We start from the raw sequence: 23524 nt of genomic DNA on the forward strand, positions 1-23524 counted from the left end.
GATTGTGTAGTGCGTTCGGAACAGAGTCAAAGGAGCAGATATCTGGGCGCGGAAGAATAGTTAAGTGATAATGTACAGACAAGGGTATGGTAGGATGTGAGTACAGTGGAGGTAAACCTAGGCACTAAGTGACGATGAGAGGTTTTGTCTCTAGAGGCACCATTTAAGCCAGGTGAGGTCACTGCATGTGTGGGAGGTGGAACAAAAGGGCTATCTAAAGCATATTGGGCAGGGCTAGGGGCTCTTCAGTGAAATAAGATTATCACTAACCAAAACAGCAATAGACAAAGCATATTAACATTAGGGAGTGCTATGTGTAGCTAAGTGATCATAGGGTCCAATGAGTAGCACTAGATAAGTCAGGGAGCCAATTCCGTAGTCGCTGCTACCCTAGGCGAGCTGAAGACATGGGGCTAGCAGATGGGCTTCCGGCGAAGTCGCAACGGAAGAGCCTGTTGAAACCACCTCGGACGGTTACGTCGGCAGACCAGCCGTGATAGATCGGCGGGGCTCTGTGTCGGCAGTAAAGGGTCCAGGCTAATTGGCAAAAGCGGTATTGTAGCCCAAGAATTGGCTGGTGGACCCCTTTGGCTAGCCGGGAGATGGGCCTAGCTCGAGGCTAGCTCCAGGCTAACTGGTGCTTGCTTCGGGACAGGGACGTTAGCCTGGAGTAGCCAGTCATTTACAACATGAATAATGTCTACACTGTATTTCTGATCAATTGGATGTTATTTCAATGGACGAAAATGTGCTCATCTTGCAAAAATAAGGACATTTCTAAGTAACCCCAAACTTTTGAACGATAGTGTATGTGCTGTTATGCTAGCCATGTGCGAAGGGAAAATGCATTGAGAATGAACTATGTTGCAGACCATCGATGCACTCAGTGTTTTTGAGTTCTCTTTGAGGGAGGATTAACAGTATGCATGTGTTTATGTTTTGCCTACACACTGTTAACAGCACAAACTGAATGATATGCTTTATAGGCCTACACAGCATACCTCGCACAATTAACAGAGACAATGGTTTGCTAAACACTGACAGGCAACTAAAATGTGTAATTATAAGACTCATAAGAAGACACTGAATACAAACTGTCATTTTAGACACACTACAGGTCAACCGACAGACAACTGTAGTCCTATCCAATCTATCTTCCATCCCCATTGTGTGCATAACCAATAACAACTCCTTAGGTCTGAATACAGTAGTTTCACAAGTTGGGCTGCGTCTCAAGGTCATGGCAATCTATTCTCTATATAGGTTGCACTATTCTTGAGGACCATAGGCTCTGATCAAAAGTAGTGCACTATATAGGGCCATTTGGGATGCACACAGTTAGAATGCTGACTCACTGTTGCTACACCCATTCCTCTCTTCAGTATTGGAGACACCTACGCGTCTATCAGATCTGTCATCATATATTAGAGAACTCATTTAATACACTCAAAGGGCCACGCTCAGGATCGTGCGGCACACTAATGCATTTGTTTACTGGAAAAACAATAATATATGAGATAATGAGAGTGCTAGCCAAAACAGGGCTGGGGCCTATCGTGAGATATGATACCCCAACCTGGTCTCAGAGCATTTCTTATTATTCTCTATGTAAATCTGAGACACTCCATTTGGTATGATATGGTACGTATTCATTTGTGGGTGTCCATCACCATTTCGTATGATATTTTACAAATTATAATTCGTATTGCGTTACGAATTTGTTAAATGTACAGTATGTAACAAATTTGCAAAACATATAACATGTTACGAATTACAGAAAGGTGGCTAACATTAGCTAGCTGGCTCACGTTAGCTAGGCTGGGGGTTAGGGTTAAGTTTAGGAGTTGGGTTAATGGGTAGGGTAAAGGTTAATGTTAGATTTAGGGGAAGGGTCAGCTAATATGCTAAGTAGTTGCAAAGTAGCAAGTAGTTGAAAAGTTGCTAATTAGCTAAAATTGTCCATGATGAACTCATAACCTTTGACTTGCTAGACGTTCACGTTCTACGCCCATCCTACTTTCGTTTTTGCCTTCAGGAACCATCGGTCTTATGTATCCATACTAATTTGAGTGGGACGGATTTACATTTACTATGTTACGTCTAGTCTATGAGACCAGGCTGGATACCCTGGGAATACAAGTGTGCTCCCGTTACAACAAAACGGAAGAAAGACGGGAGAGAAAACAAGCGGATATGTTTTTATTTAAGATTTCACTGTGCAGTCCTCTGAGAAATCACCTGTGTGGAGAAAATAATTGGTCATGCCTTCCATGTTTGCCAATGATTGACATGTAGGTAAACACATCGACATGTAAGAACAGTTATAAGCCAGCATCCTGAGAAAATAGGACAGGGAGACAATGTGTAATAAGCAATCGTCGTCCTCTACTTTCCATGTCTTGACTCTCTGAATACCTATCATATATCTTCACTTTCCTAACTCTTGAATTGGCACACACACAGAACAAACCTTCCATTTTGCCCAAAACAATTTGGTCATAGGGATTCAGTCAACATTCTCTCTGCCTGACGGCTGATATTGTTAGTGCATTATGTCTTTGACTTCACAAGGTAATGGAGGTTGGGTTCGGTCGCTGCTGGTAAAAGCTTGTCTTGTAAATCAAACATCAACTGGGAACTCCTCTCTTGATTCCACGGATCACTGGTGCAAAACACTGTCTGTCAAATGTAATGCACTTACAGTAGGAGAACTAAGGCTTAGGCTGTCATCCGGATGAAAAGTCAAGACCAACACCTGGATGGGCTTAGTTAATGCTGTTCAGTAGGACAAAACGTTTTACAATGGGAAAAACAAATGTGTGTTCTTATTGGACAAGATCCTGTAGCACCTCCATTTTGAAATGTTTCATAACGTTTCGTGCCTAAAGAACAGGAACGTGCTATATGAAATGTAAAGATGTGGAAACTACACCCTCATACAGCACGAAGAGACTGTTTACTACTGGAGCTCTGAGAATTCAATAGAATGTACAGCATGTACTGTGGTCATCTTCAAAGGGGAGAGCACAGCCATCAGTGGTGCTATTTACTTAGCTTCCCTCAGCTAAGTAAATAGATCCATTGAAAAACTACTTTAGGGGATTTCCCCCAAAACCAACAGAATTAGTTTACTATTTCACAGCACCTGATAAACTGTCAGTTGCTGAGAATAGTATGTGTAGGTAGGATATAGGCTTTTTTTTTAAACCACAATCACTGGGCAAATAAATAAAGGGAAAGGGGGATACCTCATCAGTTGTACAACTGAATGAGTCTTCCGCATTTAACCCAACCCCTCTGAATCAGAGATGTCCGGAGGGCTGCCTATCAACATCCATGTCTTCGGCGCCCGGGGAACAGTGGGTTGACTGCTTTGCTCAAGGGCAGAACGACAGATTCTGATACCATGTCAGCTCAGGGATTCGATCCAGCAATCTTTTGGTTACTGACCCAATTACAAACTGTTACAGAACCAAATTGGCCTACAGAAAACCTATACTGCATAATTCAGACTCATGCTAATGTTTGTTTTATAGATGAGGGGTGACTAACCTGTAGAAAAATTGCATGTGACCGTGTTAATCTTACTCTACACAGACTACCAATGGTCTGTCAGCCTCTAGTTTTCATGCGGAAAATGTTACAACTGTGCTACTAGGTTATGAAGTGAAGTTATTGATTTATCACGTTATTGTAAGAAGTACACGCACTGGAATTCTTGGTTCAAGTTCTCACGAATGAAATAGAGTCTCTCCCACTGCCAAATCAAAATGTCAACAGACCACTTCTATTCACCCTAGTAAAAATTGTTTTCATAAATCGGCTTTGAATCTGTTTTAGTATCCATGAAAAGGCTCAATGCCTGTGGTTAGAGCAAGGAAGTGATTGGGTCAGATTAGAACATGTTTTTGATCCCAGATAAAAGCTGAAGCTCTATTGGGAACGGAGCAGACTCCACCCAGCCCATTATTAGGCTATTCCAAGTTTATTTAAATAGGTGGGAGCGGATGCTATGTTCCATTTTATCTCAAGTCTACAGGGAGCTCCCGATTCAGAGTAAATAGGCCTGTGTGTTGAATGAAAGTGGGCCACTCCGGTCCATTAGAAGATGAGACATGCAAAAGAAATAGGAAGCCATTTGAAATGTTGTCTTGATTGTATTCTGTATGGTTCATATACATTTTCCTGTTAAATTATGTCATTTCTGTGCAATATTTCTGGGGAACCCCTTTTGGCTCTAGAGCACCCTCAGAAGCAAAAGTTCTGTATAGCCTTTTCAAGCAGTTGACTCTAGAGCAGGGGGGGGGGGGGGCAATTCCAGTCCTCGAGGGCCTGATTAGTGTCACAGTTTTGCCCCAGCTAACACACCTGACTCCAATCACCTAATCATGATCTTCAGTTTAGAATTAAATTTGATTAAATCAGCTGTGTTTGCTAGGGATGGGGAAAAAGTGACACCAATCAGGCCCTCAAGGACTGGAGCTGCCCACCCCGCTCTAGAAAATCAAGGCTATAGAAGCATTAGCGGGACAAACTAGCCCACCAACCAACCAACCATAGAATGGATGTAGCTCAGTCATGCAGATAAGATGCCGTCCTATAGCTGGAATAGACTGTTTGGGGCTTGGCCGTTTGTGATTAAGATGAGGAAAGGGGCGGGGCAAGCTGATCCCAGAGGTCGACCGATTAATCGGAATGGCCGATTTCAAGTTTTCATAACAATCGGAAATCTGTATTTTTGGACGCCGATTTTTTATTATTATTATTTTTTGGACACCTTAATTTAATCTTTATTTAACTAGGCAAGTCAGTTAAGAACACATTCTTACTTTTAATGACGGCCTAGGAACGGTGGGTTAACTGCCTTGTTCAGGGGCAGAACGACAGATTTTTACCTTGTCAGCTCAGGAATTCAATCTTGCAACCTTACCGTTAACTAGTCCAACGCTCTAACCACCTGCCTCACGAGGAGCCTGCCGGTTACGCGAATGCAATAAGAAGCCAAGGTAAGTTGCTAGCTAGCATTAAACTCAATCATAATCACTAGTTATAAATATACATGGTTGATGATATTACTAGTTTATCTAGCGTGTCCTGCGTTGGATATAATCGATGCAGTGCGCATTCGCGAAAAAGGACTGTATTTGCTCCAACGTGTACCTAACCATAAACACCAATGCCTTTCTTAAAATCAATACACAGAAGTATATTTTTTTAAACCTGCATATTTAGTTAAAATAAATTCATGTTAGCAGGCAATATTAACCAGGTGAAATTGTCACTTCTCTTGCGTTCATTGCATGCAGAGTCAGGGTATATGCAACAGTTTGGGCCGCCTGGCTCATTGAGAAATAATTTGCCAGAATTTGAAGTAATCATAACATTGAAGGTTGTGCAATGTAACAGGAATATTTAGACTGATGGATGCCACCCGTTAGATAAAATATGGAACGGTTCCGTATTTCACTGAAAGAATAAACATCTTGTTTTCGAGATGATAGTTTCCGGATTTGACCATATTAGTGACCTAAGGCTCGCATTTCTATGTGTTATTATGTTATAATTAAGTCTATGATTTGATAGAGCAGTCTGACTGAGCGACAGTAGGCACCAGCAGGCTCATAAGCATTCATTCAAACAGCACATTCGTGTGTTTTGCCAGCAGCTCTGCTGTTTATGACTTCAAGCCTATCAACTCCCGAGATTAGGCTGGTGTAACGATGTGATGTGAAATGGCTAGCTAGTTAGCGGGGTGCGCGCTAATAGCGTTTCAAACATCACTCGCTCTGAGACTTGGAGTAGAGGTTCCCCTTGCTCTGCATGGGTAACGCTGCTTCGAGGGTGGCTGTTGTCGTTGTGTTCCTGGTTCGAGCCCAGGTAGGAACGAGGAGAGGTACGGAAGCTATACTGTTACACTGGCAATACTAAAGTGCACATATTGCACTTTTACTTTCTTCTCCTTTCTTCTTTCTTCTTGTTTTTGCATTATTTAAACCAAATTGAACATGTTTCATTATTTATTTGAGGCTAAATTTATTTTATTGATGTATTACATTAAGTTAAAATAAGTGTTCATTCAGTATTGTTGTAATTGTCATTATTACAAATACATTTTTAAAATCGGCCGATTAATTGGTAGCGGCTTTTTTTTGTCCTCCAATAATCGGTATCGGCATGAAAAATCATAATCGGTCGCCCTCTACCTGTAACCTCCGTGGTGGTTGCTTTAGCTGGGGTCTGTCAGTTGACTTGGTGATCGTCCCAAATGGCAACCTATTCCCTTTGGTCAAAAGTAATGCCATATAGGGAAAAGGATGCCATTTGGGCCGCACACCTCAAAATACTTTCCCCCTCTCAGACACTCTACGGAATATCCACGTGGACATCTGAGCCGTGGCTTCCATAGTGTAGAGAAATGCTAATTCTTATGTAGGTGACCAAACTATTGTTGATAAAGGGCTACCACTCAGAGTTGAGCCTGTGGGGTCCCCTACAGGATAGCTCCCGCATTACACTAATGGCCAAAACCAGCGCACACACACATGATCTCCGTTGTCTCTGAACGTTGAATGCCCGAAGAGGATTCTACGATGACGGACAGACTACTGAGCCAATGGCGGAAGACTACAGACTACACCCCAGATGAACCAATCCAAAGATCCGATCTTCCAGAATCAACCTACATTCTTTCCTATATAATAGTGGTGTACTGATTGTAACGGTCTCTTCTTCGTCTGCGCTTCCGTACGAACCAGCGGGAGAGCCGTAATTACGCTGTTCTAGATATCTTCACTCTGAATAAACTGTAGCTTGTCATACAATTTACCACCTTGTCTGAATCGATCCTTGACCGACTCGTCCGTCTACATATCCAATTACTAACAGAAATGGTAGCAGAGTATAGTTTACTAACGATCCAGTCGAAGTGAGTTGATTTGGGTGTGGAGAAGGCGAGTTGGGGAAAGGACGATTCATTAAATAAATAAGAAAGACGGGTGAAGACTTTCGGGGGAGGGCAACAATTCTGCTCAACTCGGAAAACTGATTTCAAGGTGCACCATATAAAAATAAGGTAAGCAAAAGCCTGTTAAATCAAACTTTGCATATTGTCGAATAGTCTGTCCAAATTTTTATCAGTTTTTCCGAGTAAGTATGAATTCTTGTGTAAATTTATAATTTGCTGACGAGTCGAAATAACAGTGTACGTGAACATATGTAGTAACGAACCGGCGACGGCCGGTGTGATTTAAATCATTGATGAGATATCAGTAAGGGGATAGCTAATTACTATTCATTAAATCTGGCGCCGAGGGGACAAATTGTAATTTTGGGACCCGTGACCCGGTCAGCACAGTCTGCTAGCTTTCAATGATGAGTGATCACTGTTTTGTCTTTGATAGTTCCGATAGGGGTCGGGAATAGAGATCAGTAGGGGATAGCTAATTACTATTCATTAATTCTGCAGCCGAGGGGACAAATTGTAATTTTGGGACCCGTGACCCGGTGTGGTTCAGTCTGATAGAGATTCACCGATAGGGGTCGGACATGTGTAATAATTCTGATAGGGGTCAGCTCGATAGGGATCAGGAATAGAGATCAGTAGGGGATAGCTAATTACTATTCTTCAAATCTGGCGCCGATGGGGATAAGTTGTAATTTTATCCTGTGGTCCGGTACGGCTCAGTCTGATAGAAATTCACTGATAAGGATCGGCTTTCAGGGGTCAGAGATATAACGTGCTGTTTTGTCTTGTTTTGTCTATTTGTAACTGTTTATGTTATGTTATGTTAAAATGCAATGTGGTTGTAATTGTTTCCATTAAGATTGTTGGTGGTTAGATAGAGGGAGAGAGAGAGAATTATAATAAGGGATATTGGATAAATCCGAAACTTCTATATTGTACCTATGTACCTATGTTAATAGGTACATGTATAAATGTATAATCAGGAATGAAATGACTGATGTATAATTGAAATAATATCTGAATATAATATTTAAATATTGAGACTAAATAGTCGAATAGATCCCTTGGTTGTGCGCTCCACAAATGCTATACCAGCCCATGCGGTTTTTCTCAACCTGAATATACGAAGGAGAAGCTCTGAGATAAGGCAGAGCACGAGCAATAGTGTCTCTTCGAATACCTCGTGGGCATTAATCAACGTCGGGCGAAGTATATGCTAACTATATTCAGATAGAAGGAGAGAATTTCGATTAAAACTACGATTAAATTCCGATTGAATTAAATTAAATTACGTTTAAAGCAAATTCACAATGGCGAACCCCAATACTCCAAAGCTGAGGTTTAATGAGTTCCTAGAACAAAAAATTGAATATAGATCAGGGGGAAAGGAACGATGGACGCCTATAAAGAAAGTTTGGGAGGGATTGAAGTTAAGATGGACACAAGCAGGTTATCTAGGGGGGTGGCCGCCAACAGGGGCCCAGCTGAAAACAATGGAACGTGAGTTGAGAGGGACGTAGCAGGAGGCCAGAGACAAGGAAGTTGAAAGAAATAAAAGCCATGTATTTAAGAACCAAGGGACCAAACAGAGAATGAACAGAAGGCGGGGCCATTGCGTCTCCCACTGGTCTGCTTACTGGCGTAAATGAAGATTTGCAAGAATCAAATCCTGTGCATGAAACACGCTTGATATTCAGTCGGGGACTAATATCGATATGAATGAGGTCGGGGACAAAGCGAGTGTGGTACATGAGGTGTTTCAGTTGGAGCTGGAACCGGTGAGAATGTTGAAAAAGTCGCAGGCTTGCTGATGAGAGTTATATCATAGAATATTGAGGGGGGTGCATGACTGTTGGAAAGAGTGTTAAACTCTATTAACGCAAAATTCTTTTTGCGGATTTATATTATGAGGTTTGAACTATACTAATGTTGTAGAATTACATAATCAACATCTGAACATACTTACGTTAAACATTAATTGAGCCACTGAGTAATAGATAAGCTGTACACTAGGTACGGGGCGAAGGGTGTGGTCGATGTAAGACGGGAGTGGTGTTCTAACCAAATTATTTAGTTATTTTAATTCATTTACACAAGTACTTCCCGGGTATTGATTTTGGTTTGATTGTTCAGATAACATAATTGAAATTAAACAGGAGGTCAAGGTATACTAACATTAGAATCTGTTTTCATTATGGAGAACAATGAAAGGCCCGCAGAGTGGATTGCAGGCTGAGGTTTTTATGTTAAAGGGACAGTGCACATTTATCACAGTTGTGTGTGTCTGTCTAATGGCTGGGTATTTAAGAAGTATTTTGGGGAGACAATTTGGAGAAACACGAATAAGACATGAAACATCGAGACAAATTATTTGAGTTTGAGGGGATTATCATAATTATTAGGTTTTGTTTTTGTAGTAAATGTTTGGGTTAAGGGGATTTCCATGTTCCCAGAGACATGATATTTTAAAGAGGCACGCTCACATATGGAACCTTTATGAGTTTTTTATTTTATGAGTTTTAATTACACAAGTGATTTTTATTTTATTTTAAGGATAAAGGGTTCTTTAATATGTCTAATATGGTATGGAACACGAATGTGGGGGGATGGTGTAACCCGTGACCGGATTTCATGGCTCTCTCGGGTGGTCTGATCAGCCACAAGGGGGTGCCATTTGAATAATACATTTGTGGTCATGGGTAATACTGTTTTATAAAAATAAAAAATATATATATTTTTTTTTTTTGAAATTTAATTTTAAGGTAATTTAATTATAGTGGAGTTTACTTAACCTATATAAAGACTTTAGTAATTGCCACCATAGACATGTTTTTCAAAAAATAAAAATCCATGAGTTTAGATAAAGCCAAACAGTGAGACATTTAGTTAAAATGTGGAAACATGGGAAAAGGCAGACAGATGAGCCCTCCCCCGCACTGCAGAAACCTTGACGGTTGGAGAGCAGAGAGGAGAAGTTTTAGAAGGGAGCCAGGACGAGCAAAGATAACGGAGTGTGTAGATAACAGTCACTGAGTGGAGACAAAAGGGAGAATTGGACATGTGGAAAATTAAAGGGGCGCTCCTACATGATAATGTCAGAACAGACGGATAATATACTAATCTTACCTAAGTCATTATTTAGAGTAGGTAAGGTTGTTACCTGGGCATAGCCAGGTATCAAAAGGGGGATAGGTAAATTGTGGTCTAGGATAGGATGGGGCCTATTGGATAAGAAACTAATATTTTTTAAAATGTAGTTAACAAATGGGCATAGAAGTTAAAGATAGAATCAGATAAAACATTAACATTGTTAACCAAGCCTGTATGTCCAGCATTTTATGCATTATAGGTGAACTGCAGGTGAAGTCACTCAATCCAGTCCCAGAGGCTTGTTGGGGGGACCATACCAAGGTCTCCTGGTGACAGCTAGCTGAAAGAGCTACCCGGATTCATATCGCACGGCGGGAGGGTAAGACACACTGACACTATCGAAAAATAAACAGTGTTCGAGAGGAGAACTGGAATTAACAGAATTCCGGGGGCCATCTCTCGAATGAAGAAAATCCTCCCTGTCCTGTCACCCCTGTTTTTGTTCATAGAAGTGAAGATGTGTCTGGCTCTTGCTAAGTGATGTGTTCTCGGGGAAAGGGTGGGGCTTCACATGGAAGCTGTTTGTCTGAGCGGTCTTATCGTGGGTGACATCCCAAATAACACAGCTCCGGATGAATCAGTACCTGAAGCCTCAGCTGGTTTGACCACCCTGGCTCACGGGTTGACAGAAAACACTGGGGTGGATACTTCTCTGATTAATTGGGTTTGATAGTATGTTTAGAAAACGGGGAAAATATTATGATCACTGTATTATGGGCTACATTCACCTGTGTGACTGTTTTAGTTTTATGGGGCTGCTGTCTATGAGGCCTTATTTCCAGGACTCTGGAGAAATCGATGGAAATAGATGGTGATGTACCAGCGGATTCCAGGTTCTGACCCGTGGAATGCTGAATGTATGTCTACAGAACAAGTGGACGAAAATTATAAATGAAATTATATTAAATTGGGAGGGTGTCCGTATGGGGATTACAGGATAACCGACTTGGGACAGTTCTGGGATTGGAAGAGAGGGTATCCTTATAGCATAGGGGATCCCACAAAGGTGGATAGGCTTTTCATGATATGGGAAAACCTGGGAGCACTGTTGAACTTTGTAAAGGTGATGAAATCTTGCTAACCATCAAAACTATTAAGCTCTCTGATGCAGGCACTTACACCCTCGGACTACAAAGGACCGGGACAGACACGATGGGTGTGTTTTCTATTAAGGTGCTGCCAAAACCAGAGGTCCCAGATGAACCAGGGCCAGACACACTCCTCTACCACCCCTGGACCTAACCTGCCACCACTGTATTAAAAAATCCCATTCAGGTAATTAATGTTAGACTATTCAGCTATTGATCAATTAGGCACTGAGACTGGTGTTATTGGTAGGGACAATTTGTGGCTTTCTTATGAGGTACAGTTAAGACCCTGAAAAGAAAGGACTACATGAGTTACATGAAACATTGGTCATGATGGACCTGTTCTGGCTACACATCCATTTGCTATAGGAGAAGGAGAGGGGTGGTTGTGTATTCTGAGAGGTTTATACCTGGTTGAGGCCAATTCAACTCTCTGTTCCTCTTGGAGCCTTGTGTTTCCTACAGTACCTCCTCATCGGGCCCCTTGGGGTGTTGAGGCATATGGGGGCAATTACAGTTGCATCACGGGTACAGGTAATGGCATTGATTATGGGAGATTGCCTGAAGCTGATTGCAGTAGTAACATAACCATTAATTCCACTTGGCCAGTTACAGGCCTAAACCAAACTAGTGGTCTGGCTGATGTGTGGTGGATCTGTGGACCCAAAAGAGTGCTGAGACCCATTCTTAGAGGAGACTGGCAAGGTACGTGTGCTCTGACCAGTTTGATAATTCCACTGACCATTGTTGATGTTACTGCTGAACAGTTGTTGGGTTCTGTATCCAGGGGACCTGAAAACATTCCATCCCATGGGAGACATAGAAGTAGTGCTCCATGGACAGAGGATGTAGTTGACATACACACTAACCTGTTAGGAGTGCCGGTGGGGGTTCCTCATGAGCTTCAGGCCTTGGGCAGGAATGATGGATTATAGGTCTAGCCATGGTGGATGCAAGACAGACTGCATGGATTCATTACATCTACTATGATCAACAGCGTTTTGTTAATTACCCCCGTGATGCACTCACTGGTATGTCTGAACAGTTTGAGGCCATATCTAGGGTTGCCAGACAGAATAGACTTGCTTTGGATATGCTTCTTGCCAGTCAGGGGGGCGTATGCAAGATGTACGGTGAACAATGTTGCACGTATATTCCTAATAACACCAGTCCAGATAGTAGTATATCTAAGGCCCTTAGTGGGCTTGATGCACTATCTGCTGAGATGAGGACCATGGCGGGGGTGGAGGAGTCTGGCCTGTTCTCTTGAGTGGGAGCCTGGTTTTGGTAAGTACACTAGAATGGTGGTTACTGGATTTCTGACCCTAATTTTTGTATTTTTGTTATTGATGTGGTGTGCTGCTTGCATCATACCGTGTTTCAAGAAGTCTGTTACAGATGTGGTGAAGGCTTCAGGCATGATGATGCCTTTGCGTGATGCTCCAGTTGGAGATGCTGATACTGAAGCATGCTTTCAGGGGAGGATGAGACTGACTGAGGATGACCCATGGTATGCTGTGGGTGAGGTAGTAGAATAAATCTTACACCACCACAGTTCCTTGTTATACATCTTTATGATGGGTTTTCTTTCCAGTATGTTTGTTCTCCATGTTGTGAAGGTTTTGAGTCCCTGGGTGGCATGAAGCCCAACTGGTCTAGGATAGGAGTAGCTGAGAGGACCAGATGGTTTATAATAATGCTTTGCTTTGCTTTACTCTGTTTTCCATGACCAAAGTTTTATATCTTACATGTCAATAAACAATAAAGTGTTATCCTGTTTTTGCTAAGTGACACCCTTGTGGGTGTCAAAAGGGGGACTTACATTTTTTTTAATGTTCTGTTTTTGAATGAGCTGTTCTCTTTTGACATGAAGGTATTTTAAACTCTGTGACTGTTATATGATTCATTGCTGAGTTTTTGTTCACACCCTGGGGGGTGTGAAAAAGAGGGATTATTGGTTCCTGTGTTTTACATTATAGCCATTACCATATATATGATTGAATATTATCTGCTGTTGGCTTGTGTTGATGTATGCAAGTGTTATGCAACATAGCTGACTTGAAACATTGTTAAAAGTGTCAGGGCCAGGGGACTTTCTCATGCTGGAAAAATACAGAAGGGAGGGCACATTCAGAGCGTGGGGTTGCGAGAACAAGCGTTTTTTGTTGTTGTTAGATAACAGGAGCCAGGTGCGTGATAACGGTATGGAGCATGAGAGCCTGGCTGCAACTTCTCTTATGACATTCCAGAATCGCATTGCAGTAGATATGCTACTGGCGGAGAAAGGTGGAGCTTGTACTATGTTTGGTGAACAGTGTTGCACTTTCATCCCTAATAACGCAGCCTCCGATGGTAGCTTGACCATGGCCCTAGAAGGTTTGAGGACGCTTAATGGTAAAATGAAATCTCATTCTGGGATGGATACCTCGATGTGGGACTCCTGGATGAGTGCGTTTGGTAAATATAAAACCCTGGTGTCCTCCATTTTGGTATCCATTTCGGTGTTCGCTGCCATTTTAGCTCTCTGTGGATGCTGTTGCATTCCATGCATCCGTTCCCTTGCCACTAGGGTTATCTCTAAAGCCATTGACCCTTCCTCCCCTTCCCAGATGTTTCCTCTGCTGGATAAAGACCTACATGAATTCGAGGATGAGGAGGAGAGTGCCTATTTAGGTTTACATTATATCTGCTGTTGCCTTATGGGGATGTATGTATGTGTTATACAAGTGGATCATTCCGCCTGACTTGCCTAGTTTAAGTCACATCTCTTTGGAGATGTGAAGAGAGGGAATCACAACTTTTTCCTGCGGGAAAAAAGTTGGCTTATGTAGACAAGCATTTACTTTTATTTTGAGCTGTTGTTCTCCGCTCTGTTAAATGAGGGTTGTAAGTTCCTAGGTGGCTGGTAGCCAACTTAGTACATAGTGGGATTGAATGGAGAACATGATGTAATACATATATATCTATTTCTGTTTAAAACCGTGCCTTATTTCATAGTCCCCTCGGGAGAAGTTTCTCTTTGTGTCTGGATCCAGTTAGGTTGTGTCACGTCTCTGGTGAGACGTGAAGAGAGGGTTTTGTAGAGAAATGCTAATTCTTATGTAGGTGACCAAACTATTGTTGATAAAGGGCTACCACTCAGAGTTGAGCCTGTGGGGTCCCCTACAGGATAGCTCCCGCATTACACTAATGGCCAAAACCAGCGCACACACACATGATCTCCGTTGTCTCTGAACGTTGAATGCCCGAAGAGGATTCTACGATGACGGACAGACTACTGAGCCAATGGCGGAAGACTACAGACTACACCCCAGATGAACCAATCCAAAGATCCGATCTTCCAGAATCAACCTACATTCTTTCCTATATAATAGTGGTGTACTGATTGTAACGGTCTCTTCTTCGTCTGCGCTTCCGTACGAACCAGCGGGAGAGCCGTAATTACGCTGTTCTAGATATCTTCACTCTGAATAAACTGTAGCTTGTCATACAATTTACCACCTTGTCTGAATCGATCCTTGACCGACTCGTCCGTCTACATATCCAATTACTAACAATAGCGACTTTACAAACCAAACTAGGGAAAATGTGTTTCCATCTGATCTATGACCAAACCAAAGCCAATCAACATTTGGCATGATTCTATATATAGCTTATAGATACATAGGTTATTGATGGGATAAAGAAATAGGCCTAAGTCATTTACACCCTTCAAGTCATACAGATTAAATTAAATGAAAGCCCACAGCATCCTAACCTAAAGCACTTAGAATTATCTTGATATGGGAGTATGAGCCTATTGGCCAGTTACATTTACTGGCTATAAAAAGGACGTTTATTGGTGGGGATGATGCAAATTATCATACTTGTTTATAATGCACTGTGTTGTAATCAATCATGGATGTAATAATAATCAACTAAATATAGCTAGTGTGGCGGTTGGAAAACAAATCTGTAGTAGGAGCAGAAAAAGCTCTAAAAACTGAATGTACTTTTCTTTTACGAATTGATACAATAATCATATTCCCTGGGACTGATGTGCCTACACTGCAATATAGTCTCACTTATAGTACTAGGCCACCTCGTTTTCACATTCTAACAGTGTTGACCTTACCTTGGGGCAATTCCCCAGTAACAGAGTGATGCTGAGACTCATCTTTCACATACAAACTGTCATTCTTTATGGTTTAACTTTGAAATCATTGGTTTTTGTTTGACATACATTTTAAAGTGAAAAATCAGATTCTCAGCATCACTGTTACCAGGGAATTGCCCATTGTCTTCTGGCTGGTGACGTCACTCCTACACAACGCTCGTCTGTCAACTGAACAGCAGGCAATATTGTTGCATTGTCTATCTGGCGTAAGACAATGCTTTTGGTACCTATAATTGTGAAACTTTTTGTTTCCTGGAACTCTCCCTGCTACTAATACCAAGAAGAGAAGATAATAGTAGTGTCATCAGCTAATTCCAGACTAAAAGGAAGCTAGAGCCCAGTCGCCATCTCAGCAGAGCCACAGAGATGCCAACTCTCCATAACAATGCTGGCCAATAACATGATAGGCAGAGGAAAAACTTTTTAAAAAGGCACACACAGGGCCAGGCTTTTGGGATGACCAAAATGAACACCTTTGCAAAACAAATTACAGCGTGCCATTAAAAAGTCATACCAGCAATCTTAGATGTATTGTGAGATATTGGGTTACAGTGATACTATTGAAATTACAGTATAGTCCCCAACCCTCAACTATATATGCGTCCCAAATGGCACTCCATTTCCTATATAGTGCACTACTTAGGGCCAAAAGTAGTGTGCTACATTGGGAATAGGTGTCATTTGGGACACAACAATATGTTAGGTTGAGGACTAACAGGTGAGAGGCAGACTAGTACTGTATATGTAGCACTGGTATATCAGACACAACAATTTGAAACTATGACAATGTAATAAATATACTGCTAAAGCAGGAAAGAGGAATGTGAGTACAAAGTCACTGATGTGTTCTGAATGACATGTACTCTTCAGCTTCCTCAGTTTGCATAGTCCTACATTATATTGACATTACATTTCTTAGAGGTTCAACTATGCATGACCCGGTGGCCCAGGGGGGTGGCAATTTCACTTTAAGACTAATTAGATGATGGTTTAAAATCAAAATGTGCAAACTCCACCCACCTGGGGCACATTATGGAACAAGTCCAGATGAGAAAGTACATTATGGAAATCAACAGGCTATGTCTGAAAGCATAACTGGGGAATGAAAACATAACATTGGTCTAATTGTAGGCAGCCATGTAATGTGCTTGTACAGTCAGTGTGACTGGTATTTTAAAGAGTGGGCTTCTTGCACCCCCCCCCCCCTCTTACCTCTCCAGTCCTGCCCAGTTCCAGCTCCACCAGGGCCACGGGAATGTTAGCAGCACCCCCTCTGCTGGCTGACGTCTGGAGGTCCACCCTCCAGGTGAGGCCCTTCAGGCCGGGCTCCCAGCGGCTCTGGCCCAGCAGGCTCTCCCTCACCCGGGCCCGGTGGCTCTTCCAGAACCGGGAGAGGGCGGCCGCCTGCTCGGCGCTCACACCCCCCGTGCCCTGCTTCCTGGTCTGGGCAGTCAGGAAGGCTTCCAGCTGGGCCTGATCCATGTTAGCAGTGGCGATAGACTGAGAGGGGGAGAAGAAAATAAGAAAATATTTGTTAGACTAAGAAAGAGGTTGACGTTTTTCTAGTTGTATTATCTTGGCCTGGACAAGATAGAAATGTAGACAACTTCATCTTCACATCAAGGACATTGAAGGAAAACTTGACATGTGTTTACACAGGTGTTCTAGTGAGAAGTAAATCTCAGCCTGTAGACAGACAAACTGATCTATCATTGTCAACATGAATGAATCCACACACCCTATCCTAGCTATTTATTTACAAGGCCATTTGTACAGTATAGTACAAATTTAATTAACTGATTGAGCTGAAAGAATTGTTTTGGTAAGATTGTACAGACAGCTAAAGAAAGACAATAGAGAAACTGGTTTCAAGCATATGGGCTGCAGGACGAAGTTGAGCATTTGAAACATGTATCTATTTGCTACCTATAGCCTATCCCTATAATAATGTAGCTTGTCAATCAACACGAGGGGAATCAGGTGAGAATGGTCTCAAAATGCAGAAGTTGGCAGTACCTTCAAAAGACCTTTCATCTTTTCATGCATCGCGCGAAACTCCTCCTGCGTTAAGTCTGGATAAAGTTCATTTTTCAAAAGTTCCTCTGTTATTTCAGCATTATTATAATACACTATTTGTGCTATTCCGTTCAGCAAACAGTTCAAAGATTTCGACGTTTCAACATCCGCCATGTTGTAGCCCCACTGGTCACGTGACTCCTGTTGTGTATGCCTGCTCATTGGCTGTGTTTCTCCCCATACTCACGCACATCAATCACTGATTGGCCTACATATCCAAGAAAACCCATCCATACACACACACACACACACACACACACACCAATCATCGTTGAAAGCTACTTGAGGTTGATAAAATGTAGTGTTATATAATGAAAATTCAAAATAAAGTATGGCCTTGTAAACCTTTGACAAACTAAGTAGAACATGAAAAGTATGTTAATTTTTGTACAGTTTCAAAATCAGTCTTTAATGTTGACATGCAAAAAATGTGGTACTTTCGGTTTCATTTCATTTCATCCTAAATTTTTCGGTTTCATTTCATCCTAAATTTCAGCCTCCCAGCCCAATCCCTACCAGAATAATACCCATAAACCACACACTAGGACACAGCATACGCACAGCAAGAAAGCAGCAAGAACAGATCTACTTCATAAATAAGGTACAGGGCAAGTATGTATGAGTGTGTGTGTGTGTGTGTGAGAGTGAGAGAAAGCGCACGGTGCATGCTCGCGCGCGTGTGTGTTCATGGCAACATAGTAACGGGTATCACAGGTTGTTTTCTCCATTTGGCATCGAAACTCTAACATCAAACACCTATTATTGTATAGTTTGTGAATTACAGTATCAGCCAGTACTAATAATAATTGTTAAAAATTGACAAAATATTTTTGAGTGTTTGAAAATTAATCCACCCGGCGTGTCAGATTTAAAAAAGGATTTACTGTGAAAGCAAACCATGCGATTATGTGAGGACAGCTCTCTCAGCAGACACAACATTAAACAGCTAGCAGCAAAGTAGATTGCTTTTCTGACTTTCGTGACCAATCAAATTAATCCCTTACCTTTGATGATCTTCGTATGTTTGCACTCACAAGACTCCCAGTTACACAATAAATGTTTTGTTCGATAAAGATGATTTTTATATCCAAAAACCTCCATTTGGTTGGCGTGTTTTGTTTAGTAATCCCCAGGCTCGTGCAGGTCACGACGGGCAGCCGAAAATTCCAAATAGTATCCATAAAGTTCGTAGAAACATGTCAAACGTTTTTTTATAATCAATCCTCAGGTTGTTTTTACAATAAATAATCGAACATATTTCAACCGGATGGTAGCCTTTTCAATAGGAGAGAGAGAGAAAAGGTCTTGCTCCAGGCGCTCGCGCATACACAAATCTGGGGACACCTAGCTATCCACAGACACGATGTGATCATTCTCACTCATTTTTCAGAATAAAAGCCAGAAACTATGTCTAAATACTGTTCACACCATGTGGAAACCATAGAGAAAGGAATCTGGTTGATATCGCTTTAAATGGAGGATAGGCTTGCAATGGAAAAAAGAGAGGTTCCAGAATAACAGCACTTCCTGGTTGGATTTTCCTCAGGTTTTTGCCTGCAAACCCGCTGCTGACAAGTGTGTAAAATCGAGCACACTGCCATGCATTCTCCATAGACAAACATTGGCAGTAGAATGGCCTTACTGAAGAGCTCAGTGACGTTCAACGTGGCACCGTCATATGATGCCACCTTTCCAACAAGTCAGTTCATCAACTTTCTGCCCTGCTAGAGCTGCCCCGGTCAACTGTAAGCGCTGTTATTGTGAAGTGGAAACTTCCAGGACCAAAAACGGCTCAAATGAGAAGTGGTAGGCCACACAAGCTCACAGAACGGGAACGCCGAGTGCTGAAGCGCGTAAAAATCATCTGTCCTCGGTTGCAACACTCACTACCGAGTTCCAAACTGCATATGGAAATAACATCAGTACAATAAGGGTGGGACCTACTCCATATTTAATACCCATGAAATTGGAATGAGATGTTCGACGAGCAGGTGTCCACATACTTTTTGTCATGTAGTGTAGCTATATTGTGTATGACAGGCATGTCATGTAGTTGTAGGGTAAACATTTTGTTTTCCTCTCTCTCTCTTTCCTCCAATCTCTTCAGGTGTAACGATGGCTAACATTAAAACATTAAATGAAATTGGACACCTCAACTCGTCTGGCTTTGGTAGGCCTTGGCCCAGGCATGGGCTTTACCTGCTCCACTGGTTCTCCCATAACTACGTCATATTCGACAACAATGGTGACCTGCTGGCGCTGTACAACCCCAAAAGGAAGGAGTTCGGCTTCCATCACTTCGATAACCGACTCGAGTGTGACGGTAACTGTTATCAACTGCTCCCCAACCAGAACTTTCCATACTATGAGGTGGGCAACCTGAATACCCCAGGGGCAGGTGACCTGCCACCATACGTTAGTCAGAACTACAAAGGACACCATGATGACAGCAATATGGACCGTATCATCATCAGTCTTCACCCCGGCTTGGTGTTGGATAAAGTCTATGTGACCCAACACGAGGATGTGAGGACCTTTGATCGCCAGAACACCTATCGGATCAGTAAGGGTTTGGTCAGGCTCATCCGTAATCTGGAACTGGAGGAGCTGCTAAGGCAAGCTGGGTACCCCAGAACCATTATGTTTGTCAAAGCAGTCAAGCGGCAAGAGACTCCAGCTCGAAGTCACACCACCGTTTGTCAACCAGCTGTCAGCCAACCTGACTGGGTCAACAACAAGAGGCCCTCTGTTGTGAGTCCCAGGCCAACACCATCAAGGGAGTCTGTGACAGACATGCCACATGATTTATTTTGCTCTCACGAAGCATTAAGTCATGTGTCTGTCAGTATCCCCGAGAGCAGAGTCTCCCATAATCCTCAGCGGGAGAGGCGATGCTGTGTCATTCTGTAGACTGGGCCAAAGAGAGTCAAAAGGGTTCATTTTACAGGACGAATCGGGAAATAACTGTGGACAACATTTATTACAGTGCTCTTATAAGTAGGTTTACAGTGCAACACTATTGTAAGTACTCATTATTGTTACACTGTACCTACAGCAGTGACCCTAACCCTAAGTCACTTTTTAAACAATTATTTAGAATAAAGTATTTTTTTAATTAAAAATCATTTATTTCAACATACAATCACTTCTTTATATGTGTAGATTTCTGAAAGATTATAATCAACCTCTATACTTCTAGAGAAAACTACAATACAGCCCAATGGCAGCCCAGTTACCTGGTTTGGAACAGAACACAGAACCTGTTCCAGGTTTGGAACATAATACAGAACCTGTTCCAGGTTTGGAACAGAATACAGAACCTGTTCCAGGTTTGGAACAGAATACAGAACCTGTTCCAGGTTTGGAACAGAATACAGAACCTGTACCAGGTTTGGAACAGAATACAGAACCTGTACCAGGTTTGGAACAGAATACAGAACCTGTTCCAGAATACAGAATGTGTTCCAGGTTTGGAACAGAATACAGAACCTGTTCCAGGTTTGGAACAGAACACAGAACCTGTTCCAGGTTTGGAACAGAACACAGAACCTGTTCCAGGTTTGGAACATAATACAGAACCTGGTCCAGGTTTGGAACAGAATACAGAACCTGGTCCAGGTTTGGAACAGAATACAGAACTGCAGATTGCCCTTTAATAATTGTAATTATCTTTCACTAATGCAACTGTACATAATTGATTTTCTGTAAAACCAAGGCCAATAAGTTAATCATTTCCCACAGTGTTGTAACATCTCTGTTCTAATTGGTTAAGCAGCTCCTTGTTTAGATTCAACTGACTAAGGGCTCTATTCAATTCGTATTGCGGATGTTCAGCAATACAGCGTGATAGAAATATTAAGGCAAATTTCAGTGGCGACAGCGGAGGACGCATGACTTTCAACCTTCGTCTCTCCCGAGCCCGTACGGGAGTTGTAGCGATGAGACAAGATAGTAGCTACTAAACAATTGGATACCACGAAATTGGGGAGAAAAGGGGGTCAAATGTAATTTAATTAAAAAAATTCAGTGGCGACTGCGCAGTCACGGTAAATGCTGCATATGTCGTCTCAATGGGAAATTACCTTTACATTTCTGTCTCGCAATCTGTAACGTTTCAGTGACACAGACTGAGTACAGTACATTGTTTCCGATAAAAAGCGGAAAAAAGTACGACCATCTTTAACCACAAACTGATACCACACCTTATAGTTAAAACGTTTGTGAAAGTAGAAAGAGATGAGTAAAGTGGTTTTACAAGCAGGTATCTGGTATAAACTGGTATAAACTGTCAAAGTAGACTCATTATGAAGCGTTCATTCAGAATGTGAATTTGTTATAAATCATAAACTGTTGATAAAAGGGAATAAGTCAACATTTGTGCATTAGCAATCAAAGAAAGCATACATTAAATCAACCCATCTATTTCCCACTCTTTATTTTGTATTCACTATAAAATTGCACTGAGATTGACCAATCAGAATATACTGTAGTTCATTGATTATGCTTGTGTTATAGTTCCCAGGTGTGGGATGCTATTGGCAGATATATACCCCTAGAACAGGATTAATGAAGAGAAAGAGAGAATTAGCTTCTTTAACTTGGTTTCTGTTCCAATGCATTTATTAAAGTTTCTCATATTCCAAATATTCCAAATGTGTGTTTTATTCGAAATCATCAAATTACAATGTAGAAAATTACCCGTTTACATTCATTTAAATAGATTCACACATTTATTCTCATATCAATTGAAATCCCTTTTTCTCAAGCAGTAGTTTATAACTACTGTGTATCTTTGTGTGTCTCACAACAGCTGTGATTTAGGTCAAAGTTCACTGATTACAGTCAAAGATGGTCTATTTATAGACTGTTTACAGTATCATAAGATGGTCAGTCTCGATTTCTCAAATCACATTGTTTCATAATAACCTCATCTCCCACTCAGTTTTTATTGAATATATAGTTTAATGTCACCACAAACAGGACTAGAAATGTGTACAGCAACAGCCAACTGGCCATTTAATCTGAGGTGAGGGTATTAAAGCATTATTTCTCTGCAGCATACATATGTTTTTATTGAATTGAAATGCACTAGATATTTTCAGAGACAGACATACAGTTCAACCTCCACTCAAATCCTAGGTATGGGTCTGACCATTATCTCAATATCGGTAAACGTAGTGATAAGGCTGAGGTGTGTTTGACAGGCAATGTATCAGTTACAGGAAGTCTTCATTGGCACACCATGTTACCATGGAGCTGTCAAGCTTAGGAGTCCATTTTGGATCAACTTTAATCCAGATAAATTTATATGATTTTTGGCATTGATATGTTGGTGGCGGGAAGGCTGAAACCACACTCACTGAAACTCTTAATAAGAATCCGCCCCTTTTTTCAATTTTCGCCTAAAATGACATACCCAAATCTAACTGCCTGTAGCTCAGGTCCTGAAGCAAAGATATGCATATTCGTGGTACCATTTTAAAAGAAACACTTTGAAGTTTGTGGAAATGTGAAAGGAATGTAGGAGAATAATACAATAGATCTGGTAAAAGATAATACAAAGAAAAAAAATACCATTCTTTTGTATTTTTTTTGTACCATCATCTTTGAAATGCAATAGAAAGGCCATAATGTATTATTCCAGCCCAGGTACAATTTGGATTTTGGCCACTAGATGGCAGCAGTGAATATGCAACGTTTTAGACTGATCAAATGAACCATTGCAGTTCTGTTTAACATATCGTATCAAGACTGCCCAAATGTGCCTAATTTGTTTATTCGTAATTTTTCATGTTCAAAATTGTGCACTCTCATCAAACAATAGCATGGTATTATTTCACTGTAATAGCTAAGCTTTCTGCCAATATCAGATATCTCTATGTCTAATCGCATTAGCCTACGTTAGCTCAACCGTCCTGTGGACAGGACACCGATCCCGAAGAAGTTTAAAACTATAAAGCACTCCCTTTCCTCTGACAAGGAAATGAAACTTAGACTTCATACTATAACGTAGTGCCCTACCGATGTAGGATCTTAATTTGATCACTCTTTTGTTGCTGATAATTATCCTGCACAGCAGGGAATGCAAAC

General features: G+C 41.5%; 2 protein-coding genes across 2 annotated transcripts in view; one reads left to right on the forward strand and one right to left on the reverse strand.

Annotated features, from left to right (window-relative positions):
- The window catches only part of LOC109889672 (COMM domain-containing protein 1-like), a 30160-nt gene extending 12547 nt beyond the window's left edge, over nt 1-17613 (reverse strand). The window contains exons 1-2 of the mRNA XM_020481273.2: nt 17375-17613; nt 16571-16858 (exon numbers count right to left, since the gene is read on the reverse strand). Coding sequence (XP_020336862.2) covers nt 16571-16858; nt 17375-17596 — 510 coding nt within the window. The 5' untranslated portion in view covers nt 17597-17613. The remainder of the gene's footprint in view (nt 1-16570; nt 16859-17374) is intronic.
- Nucleotides 17614-17909: 296 nt separating this feature from the next.
- On the forward strand, nt 17910-22080 carry LOC109889665 (uncharacterized). Its single transcript, XM_020481259.2, has 2 exons — nt 17910-18035; nt 19542-22080. The coding sequence occupies exon 2, from the start codon at nt 19550-19552 to the stop codon at nt 20342-20344; it is 795 nt and encodes a 264-aa protein (XP_020336848.1). The 5' UTR covers nt 17910-18035; nt 19542-19549; the 3' UTR covers nt 20345-22080.
- Nucleotides 22081-23524: the final 1444 nt, after the last annotated feature.

Source organism: Oncorhynchus kisutch, linkage group LG1 (assembly GCF_002021735.2).
Source record: "Oncorhynchus kisutch isolate 150728-3 linkage group LG1, Okis_V2, whole genome shotgun sequence".
Classification (NCBI taxonomy): domain Eukaryota; kingdom Metazoa; phylum Chordata; class Actinopteri; order Salmoniformes; family Salmonidae; genus Oncorhynchus; species Oncorhynchus kisutch.

Excerpts from the sequence above, each read along its gene's own strand:
- LOC109889665 (XM_020481259.2), top strand. The coding sequence starts at position 19,550 with ATGGCTAACATTAAAACATTAAATGAAATTGGACACCTCAACTCGTCT.